This window comes from Antechinus flavipes, chromosome 2 (genome assembly GCF_016432865.1).
Source record: "Antechinus flavipes isolate AdamAnt ecotype Samford, QLD, Australia chromosome 2, AdamAnt_v2, whole genome shotgun sequence".
NCBI lineage: Eukaryota > Metazoa > Chordata > Mammalia > Dasyuromorphia > Dasyuridae > Antechinus > Antechinus flavipes.
Genome location: NC_067399.1, coordinates 356,421,396 through 356,435,178, shown reverse-complemented (window position 1 = coordinate 356,435,178; position 13,783 = coordinate 356,421,396). Strand labels below are relative to the sequence as shown.

Here is a 13,783-nt window from a genome sequence, read left to right as displayed (position 1 = left end):
CAAGAAAAATAAATTGCTGAAATAAGAATAGACAATGAGAAAATAAAACTACTACTCTTTGCAGATGAGATAATGGTATATATTTAGAGAACTCTAGAGAATCAACTAAAAAAAGTAGTTGAAAGAATCAACAACTATTGCAAATTGCAAGATATAAAATAAACCCACATAAATCATCAGCTTTTCTATATATTACCAAAAGAGCTAGCAGGAAGACATAGAAAGGGAATTTCCATTTAAAATAATTGTACATAATATAAAATGATTGGGATTTTGCCTGTCAAAAACAAATGCAATGAATATATGAACACAAAATATTTTTAGAAAAATAAAGATAAATTTAAATAATAAAGATATAACTAAACAATCAGAATAATACTAATTACTCATAGGTAGATCAAGCCAATATAATAATAATGACAATTCTACCTAAATTAATTTACTCATTCAGTGGCATACTAATCAACCTACAAAACACACACACACACACACACACACGCGCGCGCGCTTTTATGATCTAGAAAAAATAGTAATGAAATTTAAGTGGAAGAAGAAAAGGTCATGAAAATCAAGAGAATCAATGAAAAATATGAAGGATTCAGCCTAGTAGTATCAGATTTTAAACTATATAACAAAGCAATTTCTCTAGTAAAGACAATTTCTCAAATATATGTGGAACTAAGATAAATTTATAAAAATAAAAACTATTCTCTAATTGATGAATGGTTAAAGAATATGGACAGAAAGAAATTACCCACAGCACTTGATTAGAGAAATGCAAATTAAAACAACGCTGAAGTTTACCTCATGGTTAGTGGGGATGTAGAAAAATTCGGTCGCTGCTGTAGTTCTAATTAGGTCAACCATTCTGAAGAATAATTTAGAATTATGCCCAAAGTGTTATAAATTTGTTTACCATTTGACACACCAATACCTAAATTGGGGTCTTAACTCAAAGATGTAATAGAAAAAAGGAAAAAGGATTTATATGTATTGCCAGTATTTCTGAAGATCTGTTATAGTGTATTTCTGAAGATCTGTTATAGTGGAAAGGTCATAGAATGGAACAATTTATTTTATTTTATTTTATTTTTGCTGAAGAGAGGTTAAGGTAAGTAAATATAGCCTCTGGAAGAAAATCAGCTTTCAACAGAAAGGATTTTCGTACTCTTGTTGCCCATGTAAATAGTAGGGAACATTAGAATGCAAGAAAAGAAAGTGAATTGTTCTCTTACACCACTGTACTCTATAGGGAACTGAAGCGCAGACTCTAGTTCATCAAATTCCCCCAACCCCCAACTCCCCGCCTACTCCCCCAATACCTTGCTATCTGTCAAGGCAAGGTAACTGAAAGGAGCCGGAGCCAATAGTAGGTCTCGATGTTTCCTCTTTTCTCCCAATGGGCCGAGAAGCGTGGAGGGGGAGGTCCAGACTGTCTGGTCTGTTTTCTGCAAGCAAGAGTGACAATCTGCTCTAAGGTTCCGGGGACGTTGGAAGGTAACTCTGTTGCCTCAGCTCTTTTTGCTGTTGCTGCAGGCCAAGGTGCTGGCCAGGTCTAGCCTGCTAACTACAGGGAGCTTTCAGCTATATATAGAGATACCGGTCTGTAGCTGCTTGGTTTACCAGCCCAGCCCTTCTATGGAAGAAATGGAAGAAGAGTTAAAATGTCCGGTCTGCGGTTCTTTCTACCGAGAGCCTATCATTCTGCCTTGCTCTCACAATTTGTGTCAAGCGTGCGCCCGCAACATCCTGGTTCAGACCCCGGAGTCTGAGTCTTCTCAGAGCCGACGGGCCTCGGGTTCTGGGGTCTCTGATTATGACTATCTGGACATGGATAAGATGAGTCTGTACAGCGAAGCGGACAGCGGCTATGGCTCCTATGCTGGTTTCGCCAGTGCCCCCACCACTCCGTGTCAGAAATCTCCCAACGGAGTCCGAGTGTTTCCCCCGGCCATGCCACCGCCTGCGGCCCACTTGTCAACATCTCTGGCCCCAGTGCCGCGCAACTCTTGCATCACTTGTCCACAATGCCACCGTAGTCTGATTCTAGATGACCGGGGATTGCGCGGCTTTCCTAAAAATCGCGTTCTGGAAGGAGTCATCGATCGCTATCAACAGAGCAAAGCTGCGGCCCTAAAGTGCCAGCTCTGCGAGAAGGCGCCCAAAGAGGCTACAGTAATGTGCGAACAATGCGATGTTTTTTACTGCGACGCTTGTCGGCTCAGGTGCCACCCCCCTAGGGGACCTCTGGCTAAACACCGGCTAGTGCCCCCAGCCCAAGGCCGGGTTAGTCGGAGGCTGAGTCCCCGCAAAATTTCCACTTGCACAGATCATGAGCTGGAAAACCACAGTATGTATTGCGTCCAATGCAAGATGCCTGTGTGTTACCAGTGTTTAGAAGAGGGCAAGCATTCTAGTCATGAAGTCAAGGCTTTGGGAGCTATGTGGAAGCTGCACAAGGTGAGTTTTAATAAATCTGCTCTCCCTTTTCTTCCCCCCACCATCGTATACCCCTTCCGCTTCTCTCCTTCCCCAATTACACTTCTTCCATCTGTACCGTCATAAAATTGTTTTACACTCGGGTGTACCTCTCTTTAAGACACTATACAACCCATTCAAATCTTATTGGTCAGGGGGACAGTGCGGAGAGCTGTTTTTTCGTTTGTTTGTTTTTGGTTTTTTCCTTGCTTTGGTGCATTGCAGAAGATATAGTGCTTTTTAGAATACAGGAGACTGAATGCTTCAAATGAGGAACTGAGACTACTAAATGGATGGCCTGAGGGAGAATAGCGTTCAAGGTCATCTCACTACCTTGCCAAATTGGCCTACAAATTAGGGGTGTGGTCAGCTTTCCAAGAGAAAGAGTTTAGTTGCAAGTAGCATCTGTGCATTTAATCAATGGAGGATCTGCTTGTTCTAATTTAGTGGATGCGGGAGACTTTTATGTTCACACAGATCTTTTGGGAAGTGCGAACGAAAATAGACCAGCAGGCCAACGAAAATGTGACCATGAATACGGTTGGTTTAGAAAGATCAGCTGGGATTAGAGCTTCCTGGATCTCTGAATCTTTCTGGGGGAGTGGAAGAGTGAGGGGTAGGGGACAGATAGTTATTGCAAATATTTCTACCATAAATGAAATATTGATGAACTAGAATCAGCTTCTCATTCCAGGGTGTTATCTCATCTCTTGTGTAACAACCAGAGTCATTGTATAGGTGGCAAATTCCTGTTGCCTTAGGAACAGGTGCTGAGTAGGTTTATATCACTTCCCGCCTGCCTGAAGGGAATTAAGGGATATCCTATGAAGTCTGGGAGCTGCTGAGCACTGATCCCCTTTATAAATGCATCAGCACTGGGCTCCTCTGTATATTTCAGCAAAGGCCATAGGAAACGTCCTTTAAAAGTTACCTGTCAACTTGTTTAGTCTTTCCAGTGGCTAAAAGTCTTTATCTCAGGAAGATAAGTATAAAATTGTTTTTTTTAATTTTTAAAAAATTTACACTATGGGAGATGTTAAGGGAAAAGAAAACACACGATTAACTTTAGTGAGCTTTGGGGTATACTTCCAATTACTTTGTATAATGGCTAAACCAATTCACATGTCCAAGAAGAGTGAATTGATGTGTCTATAATTTTCCTTTTTTGTCAAATATCAATCTGATAGCTATGAGGCTGATTTCATTTCTTAGAGATTTGGAGCATTTTTTCCATATAGCTATTAATCCGATTTCTTTTTGAAAACTATTCATGTATTTTCATAATTTATATCTTGAAGAATGCCCCTCATTTTTATATATTTGAATAACTTCCAGCAGTACACCTAATAAAGAAATTTGTTATAAAGATTGTTTTTACATAACTATTTCCATTCAGATTTTACCTGCATTGATTTTGTTCATGCATAAAATATTCTATTTTATGTAATAAAAATTATTCATTTTACTGAAAGCTTCTTTATGCCTCCTGTCATAAGGAACCCATTCCCAATTATTCTTGTGAATAATGTCTCCTCCTTAGCTCCTCTAATTTGTTTATGGTATGATTACATAGATATTATATGCATATATGTTATTTGTATATGTCATGAACCAGTTTGTAACTTATTGTGGTCAAAAAAAAGCAACATTAGATTTGGAAGTTTGTCAGGCTACTTAAAAAGTTTCTAGCAATTTTTTTTTATACCTATAGTGCTGGTGCTTGTTAAGGAAAGATCTATTTGTGTCCATGTCTTCTAGTGATGTTTAAAAAAAACAAAACAAAACAAAAAACTTGGTGTGGTATGTTGTCAAAAGCATTTTTTGTATATCTTGATAGACTTAAAAATACATTGTAGTATATTATGTTTAAGGTTTTTTTTATTATTATTATTGTACTGATCATAGATTAGGGACATAAATTTAACCTAGTCATGGTGTATAATTTTGCAATATTATGCCATAGCCTCTTTGCTATGGCTATGGCATATCTTTGCCATATGGCCATGGCAAAAAAAAAAATTGGTTTCTGCATACTTAATATTTCCATCAATATTCATTAGGGATATTGATTAATAGTTTTTTATAGTGCAGATCTCAAGATCAATTTCTAACACTGAAGGCATCTGATAGGATCCCTTCTTTTCATAATTTAACAATAGTGAAATTAATTGGTTTTTTGAATATTTTATAGAATCCACATATAAATCCATTTGATTCTGTGTCTTTCAGATCTATTGCTTGGTCTATTTATTTATTTTTTTCTGAGATGGGATTACTTAAATTTTGTATTTCTTGTTTTGCTAAAATGGATGATTTGCACTTATGTAAATATTGATCTTTTCATTTAAATGAAATTTAATTTTGGGAAATTATTTGGGAAATATTTTCTAGCAACTTAGTTTTTCATTGGTTGTGGATTCTCCATTTTAATTTTTTGATATTAGCACCTAGGTTCTCTCAGTTTTAGTATTAAGATTCTTTAATGAAGTTTCTATTTTATTAGTTTTATTAAAGTTGAATTTTATTTTGACATTATTAAAATTCCTCCCAGGTCTCTCTGAAATCACCTCTTTCATCATTTTTTACAGTATATTAATATTCTACTGAACATTTTTGTACATCCATATTAGAGTTTTTTTTCCCTTAAGACAAATCATGCTTTTAACCTGCCTTTCCTCTTATTCTCTCATTTCCTTTCTTCCCTTTCTTTCCTGTTTCTATGGTGAGTGAAATTTATCTCTATATCCAATTGTGTGTATGTGTGCTTATTTTTCCTTTCTTTGACCTTTTTAAATGATAGTTTGTGTTGCACTCCCACCTATTCTTTATTTTTATAGACTTCTAATTGTGTGCTCTAATTATGAGATCTTACCCTATCTCTTCCCTATTTACCTATTGTATTCTTCTTCCTGTCCCTTTTAATTCTTCTTTTAAGGATAACAAAACATAAGATAATCATTCCAAGACTATTTGTACAATTAGATGACCTCTGTGATCTCTTCATCAGAAATAGTTGGAAGTCTTCTATTTCATTAAATGTTTATTTTTACCTAGTAGAATTATGCCCGGTTTTGCTGGATAAGTTATTTTTAGCCTCTACCCAAAATTTTTGCCTTCTGGAATATTGAATTCCAAGTGTTGTTGTTCATTTATTTATTTTTTATAGTAGTGGCTACTAAAGCTATGTGTAATCCTCACTGTAGCTTTCATTTTGAGGTTTATTTCAGGAAGTGATTAGTGGATTCTTTGAATTTCTCCTTAGTCTTCTAGTTCAAAGAAATATATACAGTTAGTTTTCTTGAAATATGATTTCTAAGCTCTTGGTATGGTGATAGTTTTCAGCTAGTCCAGTGGTTCTAAAATTAGCTCTTAATTGTTTTTCATAACAGCCGCTTTTGCCATAAAATAACTTACATTTTTTTCTTTTCTTCATTCTTTTGATTTTTTAAAAATATATTTATGGTTACCTCTTGGAGTCTTCAGCTTCTATCTGCTTCATTTTAATATTCAGGGAGTTATTTACTTGAGCATGATTTTGTACCTCATATATACCAAGCTATTAATTTTCTTTCCAATTCTTTCTTTTATAAATCTTGTTGCTTTTCACTTTGTTCCCTTCACTATTCTCATTCCATTTATGAAAATATTTTAATTGTGTCTTATTAACACTTGGCCCATCTTTTCTAAAGAATTTTGTTTGAATTTGTACCAGCATTTTGTTTTTCCTTGACAGTGTAGGTATTTTGGAGACATCTCTTTTTTCAAGGTTTGTGTCTTGAATCCATTACTATAACAGCTTTTCATGGTGGGATGTCTGTGTGTGTGTGTGTGTGTGTGTGTGTGTGTGTGTGTGTGTGTGAGGGTGTCAGCGTCTGTGTCTATGTCTGTGTCTGTGTGTGTGCGTGTAGGCAGGCATTCATACTCATTCTTTTACCCTACTTTCTGACTTGAGACTTGACTGGGAACTCTTGCACTGCTAGAGGGAGAGAGAGGCCATAGTCTGATTCTTTTGTTACTTTCTTGGTGCATTAGGTTTTTGCATTATCTTAGGATTTCCGCTAACTCAGGCAGAGGATTTATAAGTTCTCAGTGCTCACACAGTGATTTGATCTATCGCAAAATCTTATTGCTGTTCCCTGCCTTTTCTCTGCAAATTCTTCAAATTCCTCACCTGATTTTGTTTTATTGTAATAATAAATAATAAGCTGCTGCTGGACTCAGCCATTTTTAGTCAACTGGGAAATTTGTTTCAAAGTGACAGAACTGCAGATTTCCATCTGATCTGTAGTTTTGCTCTGGTTTAACTTTACCAAATTTAGTTTGGGCTAGAAACTTCATTTAATATCTTGTTCTATTGTGGGGTCCAGTCATACAGTGACTTTTTGCTTTTGAATCTTCTTCTTTCTTGGTATGCAGTTCTAGGTCTGGATTTGTGTCCCAAAGAAGGAAGTGAATGATAAAGCTGTTAGCACCAATTCCTTTCAAGGTGTACTGAAATGAATTTGGGACTTCTTAATTATTCATCTTCCTGGCTGCTATTCTACATTATTGTTCATTACCAGATAACAGAATGGATACTATTCTCCAGTATCCATAGACCCCTCTATCTGGCTTTGCTAGTGTTGGTAGAAAATGACTCACTGTGACTTTTTCTTGGATTTTCCCAATAGTAACTACTTGGCATCTGTCCCTGAATGCTGCAAGAGTTTCTGGTGACATCTGATAACACTGCAGAGACATATCATCATTACTAACACCACCACTAACTAATATCACCACTACTACCACCATCATCATAATCATCACCAGCACCACCAGAACCACTAACACCACTATATCAGCAGCTTCTTCTTCTTCTTCTTCTTCTTCTTCTTCTTCTTCTTCTTCTTCTTCTTCTTCTTCTTCTTCTTCTTCTTCTTCTTCTTCTTCTTCTTCTTCTTCTTCTTCTTTTTTCTTCCTCCTCCTCCTCCTTTTTTCTTCCTCCTCCTCCTCTTCCTCTTCCTCCTCCTCCTCCTCCTCCTCCTCCTCCTCCTCCTCCTCCTCCTCCTCCTCCTCCTCCTCCTTCTTCTTCTTCTTCTTCTTCTTCTTCTTCTTCTTCTTCTTCTTCTTCTTCTTCTTCTTCTTCTTCGTCTTCTTTTCTTCCTCCTTCTTCTCCTTCTTCGTCTTCTTCTCCTTCTTCTTTTCCTTCTCTTTTTCTCCTTTTTCTTTTCTTTCTCTTCTTTTCCCTTCCTCTTCTTCTCTTGAATAAGCTGGATTTTTTAATTGAATTACATTTTGTTTTTTCACTTAGCACTATTTTGGTTTTTTTCCAAATATATGTAAAGGTAGTTTTCAATTCATTTTAATCAATTGTAATACTATCTATCTATCTATCTATCTGTGTGTGTGTGTGTGTGTGTGTGTGTGTGTGAATTCTGAAATCAAAAATTTCATATATAATATTTTGAACACTAGTTCCAGGTTCCTGCATTTTATTGAATCTTTTCTCAGAGTTATGCATGATGATACTGACTCTTTTCCAACAAGAAATCTGTCTTTCAAATTGCAACATTTTTGAAGGTTCTTTGAAATACCTGACAACAGAGGTTATATTCTTCTATAATCCTGATTATACATATCAAATGGAATTTAAAAGAGACTTATGCTTATCAGAGTTGTTTGCCACAGTGATAAAGAAGACATAACAAAGAGTTCAAATTAAAGAAAGATTACTATATAGTTGGTAAGGAAGTCCATATATTCTTATTTATAGATGCAATTTTGCTAAGTATTATAAGCCCCAAATATTACAAATATTTCTAGAAAATATTTGACACAAATCAAAAGCACATAAGCTTCTTGAGAACAAAGACCATTTTTAACTTTTTCTTTACATACCCAACATTTAATTCCTGGCATATAGTGAACACTTAATGAATGTTTGTTGATTGATTGGTTAATTGAAAAGAGTTTCTCCTTGAAATCCACAGGGGAATAAAACAAGTGGATAAAAAATGTCAATTGCCCAGATTATGAAATGGACAATCTATAGAACCGTGTGTATGTGTGTGTGTGTGTGTGTGTGTGTGTGTGTGTGTGTGTATGTGTGTGTGTGTGTATGGATACTGGGATATATGTATAATTATTTTTAAGCTTACACATATATGATGTTATATATGTACAGGAAGGAAGATACAAATTAACAGTGAGTGGGCTTAGAATTATATTTCTTTCTTTCTTTTTATTTATTTATTTATTTAATTTAATAATAACTTTATATTGACAGAATCCATGCCAGGGTAATTTTTTACAACATTATCCCTTGCATTCACTTCTGTTCCGATTTTCCCCCTCCTTCCCTCCACCCCCTTCCCTAGATGGCAAGCAGTCCTATATATGTTAGATATGTTGCAGTATATCCTAGATACAATATACGTGTTCAGAACCGAACAATTCGATTGTTGCACAGGAAGATTAGATTCAGAAGGTAAAAATAACCCAGGAAGAAAAACAAAGACGGAGATAGTTCACATTCATTTCCCAGTGTTCTTTTTTTGGGTGTAGCTGCTTCTGTCCATCATTTATCAATTGAAACTCAGGTCTCTGTCAAAGAAGTCCACTTCCATCAGAATACATCCTCATACAATATCATTGTCGAAGTGTATAATGTTTTCCTGGTTGTGCTCATTTCACTTAGCATCAGTTCATGTAAGTCTCTCCAAGCCTCTCTGTATTCATCCTGCTGGTCATTTCTTACAGAACAATAATATTCCATAACATTCATATACCACAATTTACCCAGCCATTCTCCAATTGATGGGCAGCCATTCAATTTCCAGTTTCTAGCCACTACAAACAGGGCTGCCACAAACATTTTGGCACATACAAGTCCCTTTCCTTTCTTTACTATTTCTTTGGGATATAAGCCCAATAGAAACACTGCTGGATCAAAGGGTATGCACAGTTTGATAACTTTTTGGGCATAATTCCAGATTGCTCTCCAGAATGGTTGGATTCATTCACAACTCCACCAATAATGTGTCAGTGTCCCAGTTTTCCTGCATACCCTCCAACATTCATCATTATTTTTTCCTGTCATCTTAGCTAATCTGACAGGTGTGTAGTGGTATCTCAGAGTTGTCTTAATTTGCATTTCTATGATCAATAATGATTTGGAACACTTTCATATGAGTGGTAATAGTTTCAATTTCATCATCTGAAAATTGTCTGTTCATATCCTTTGACCATTTATCAATTGGAGAATGGCTTGATTTCTTATAAATTAGAGTCAGTTCTCTATATATTTTGGAAATGAGGCCTTTATCAGAACCTTTAAATGTGAAGATGTTTTCCCAGTTTGTTGCTCCCCTTCTAATCTTGTTTGCATTAGTTTTGTTTGTACAAAGGCTTTTTAATTTGATATAATCAAAATTTTCTATTTTGTGATCAGTAATGGTCTCTAGTTCATCTTTGGTCACAAATTTCTTCCTCCTCCACAAGTCTGAGAGATAAACTATCCTATGTTCCTCTAATTTATTTATAATCTCGTTCTTTATGCCTAGGTCATGGACCCATTTTGATCTTATCTTGGTATATGGTGTTAAGTGTGGGTCCAGAACTGTATTTCTTTCAAAAAATTTTAAAGTTGTTTTTTAATAACCACAAACATCTGCCAAGGGAAAAAAAACGGCTTACCTTTTTTGATGCCAATGTTCTTGAATGCTTTTGAATCATTGGGTACTATAGTCTCAAAAAAATTAAAAATGCACATCAAAAAGAATGAAATGTAGATGCATGTCAGGGTTCGAGCAGGCTACAATAAATAATAAGAAATGATAAAGAAATGAAGTCTAGTAAGAAAGGAAATGTATTAATAAAAAAAAAGAAGTTGGGCTAATCATACAATAAAAACAAATAACAATAGGTAGACTGTTTAGGTGCTCCACCTGATTTTTTTCTTCTTTAAAATATATAATATAGATTCTCTCTGGGAGAAGGTAGGTTTCTCGAGAAGATTTTTTGGAGGCACCTTAGTATCAGTTCAGATCAATAATTACCCCAAATGAAGCCAGCTGGTAAAAATACAAATGGTTATTTCTCCTTCCAAGTCTTGTCTCTTTCCTTGGGCCCAGATACCTAGATTCTTACAGGCCTATCTCTCTGCTTGATTCCAAGAGCTCCCTCCGAATGTCTCCAAATTCAAAGGTTTGTCCTTCCGCCTCTGCCTCTACTTTCTTCAGCCTCCAGCAAGCTCCATTCTTCATTTAATTCCGGTGAAATCTCTCCAAGAGCCTCTATTTCTTTTATACGAGAGAGAGGAATTGTGGGATATGAGAGAGAGGGATTATGGGTTTTCTCCCATAGTGCTCTCTGGCCCTAAGAGCTTCAAGGGAGGTATGAATTCACAAAGTTACACAGTTAACTTTGTGAATCTCTCATACTTGTGAACTTCAATGAGTAAAGGTATGAACACAAGCATTGTATCAATTAGTTCTACTTAGTACCTTCTTTCAGGTTCTGGCCCAAAACATCTTGTAAGATCAGATCAATAATCTATCAACTCTAATGACTTAGCAGTTTGTAAAGATTCCAACACTCCACTAGTAACCCTATCCTGTCATGAGAAAGCAAGGAAGGCCTCTAACATGTTGTGTAGTTCCCCTCAAGGAAAGATGTGGAAGTATGTGAACATGAATCACACAGGAGGTGTTCAAACAATATAGATTTTGTTTGATTTGGTTTTGTTGGATGATAATTTTTGAGCTCCTTAGAAATTTTTCTATGTAAATCTAAAATTTTATTAGTAAAGTAAATATTGTATCAATCAAACAACAAGAAATTATTAAGCAGAAAGACATATGATATGTGTGTCAATGCATATTATAGCAATGATATATGTATGTGTACATGAATGTAATAGAATATATTCTAATGTAAGAAATGATATATGTGATGCAAAAAGAATAATAGAAAGATTTACATGAACTGATGTAGAATGAAGTAAGCAGAGCCAAGAAATACACATGATAACAACATAAGTAGAAAAGAACAACTACACACCAAAAAATCTATAGTGAATGTAACAAATTATAAAGATAAAGCATGACTTGAATGAAAATTCAATTCATTAATGGAGATGATTGATCAAGAAGTGTTGTGCCTAATACATGTTTTTGGTCTTTTTCAATTATCAATCAAATGTGCTGATTTTTTACCTCTTTTAAAATGTTGTTACATGGCATAACTGAGAGAGATAAGGAAAAAAATACTAGTGATAGCTATAATGTTGTAAAAACCAAAATATAAAAATAAATTTTATTTAAAATGTAATTACATAATGAAATAAATAAAAATCAACATTTAAAAATTCTTGAGGGACTTTTTTGTCTTTCTTATTATCCCAAAACTCATTGTAGGGCTTGCCACATTAATGCTATTCTTCTTCCAATCATTTCTTATCCAATTCTTTTTTTCTCATTTCATTTACGTGATTATTTTAAATCTATTTTTTCCTATGTTCCAAGAATTTCCCTAAGAACTCTATCAAACTTGTGATTTTCTTTCAAGATTTCCTGTAGACAATTTGGAATCTTTTTCCTTGGCTCCATAATATTTCTTTATGATCAAAGTTTCCTTAGGGCTACTTAGGACTTATCTACTACAACAAAATTTGTTGCAATCTAAATTGATAGAAGTAGTTCCCATCTTGGAAGTTCCCAGGACAGATGAAATGAAAAAAAAAATTTTTATTACTTGTGTATGTATATATATATATACACACACACATATATATATATGTATATATGTTTTTGGTCTTTTTCAATTATCAATCAAATGTGCTGATTTTTTGCCTCTTTTAAAATGTTGTTACATGGTATAACTGAGAGAGATAAGGAAAAAAATACTAGTGATAGCTATAATGTTGTAAAAACCAAAATATAAAAATAAATTTTATTTAAAATGTAATGAAATAATGAAATAAATAAAAAAAATCAACATTTAGAAATTCTCGAGGGACTTATCTACTACTACAAAATTTGTTGCAATCTAAATTGATAGAAGTAGTTCCCATCTTGGAAGTTCCCAGGATATATATATATATAAAACATATTGGGTGACTTTTTGTTCTGCTGCTTGTTTATTCACTTGTATATTACATTTGCTTATCCATTTTATTTTGAGGATTTTTCTTTACCCTCCTCCTTTTGTCTCCTCCCTTTTAATTAATTTATTGAGGAGGGCATTCTTATTTAACTGTGTCAGAAAGGATGGGATGTGGAGATCTGAGGTTTTCACAGTCTGTTACTCCACATCTTGTTGAAGCCAAATTACTCCATGTAATCTCTTGCAGTGGCATCTTACCTACTATTTTCTAAATACTTTGGAATTTTCTCTTCAAAAGTTTGGAACACATGCAAAAATGTTTGTAGCAACCCTTTTTGTAATGGCAAGAAACTGAAAACTGAGTAGATATCCATCACTTGGAAAATGGCTGAATAAATTATAGTATATGAAAGTTATTTTATTAAAAATATCAAAAAATGACAAAATAAGAACATTATCTTATAAAAAGACACTTCTGTGTTTATGAGTCATTATGTGATGGTGATCATTATATAGTTGAATTTAATGTAAAAAATGAGAGGACTTTGGAAAGTAGATCATGCTAAGTTTTTACATATGGAAGATGACCAAATGAAAATACACGAATTAACTATTATACATATACTTTGCATAAGTACTATATTTAGCACCAGAAAGTCAAATAGAAAAGCCAATGTCTTTTCTTAAGGAGATCACATTTTAATACAGGAGTACATATACAGAAAGTTTCAGCTGTGATTGTGAAAGTCCAATGGTCTTTACGGTATAAACTAAATGTTAATAAAGCATTTTCTTTAATATCACTTTTATAATAAAAATGTATTGTTTCTAATGCTGAGCCATTTAACAGTGCCATGGACTTTAGTGATAAACTTTCTTTTTCAGGTCTTGAAATAGCTATGACTACTAGGTCACCTATCATCCTAGGTGATATTATTCCTAGGTGATATCTGGAGAGATTGAAGTAGAAGCAGGTCTGGTATTCTCAGTGACACCATTTGATTTTGAGCTTTTCTCTCATCAGTGGCAATAAGGCAGTAATTATTGTTTTTAATAATGGGGATAATGCATCCTTCTAAATAACAGTCCCAAGACTCTATCCAATAAAACTCTACAGGTTGGTTCAGAAGCAGAGACAGTAGTCTAAAAGATGCTGCTATTTGCAGGCTTCAGGGTCCTTAACTGTCTTTCCTGGGTTCAGAGTAGGAGATGATGGCAGTGA

At 34.7% G+C, this 13,783-nt stretch overlaps 1 protein-coding gene across 2 annotated transcripts in view; it reads left to right on the top strand.

Annotated features, from left to right (window-relative positions):
* The first annotated feature begins 1,430 nt into the window (after positions 1–1,430).
* TRIM9 (tripartite motif containing 9) overlaps positions 1,431–13,783 on the top strand; it is a 202,559-nt gene continuing 190,206 nt past the window's right edge. The window contains exon 1 of one of the 2 annotated variants that reach the window (XM_051978098.1): positions 1,431–2,460. In XM_051978098.1, coding sequence (XP_051834058.1) covers positions 1,639–2,460 — 822 coding nt within the window. In that variant the 5' untranslated portion in view covers positions 1,431–1,638. The remainder of the gene's footprint in view (positions 2,461–13,783) is intronic. The other variant, XM_051978097.1, reaches the window with a different exon arrangement.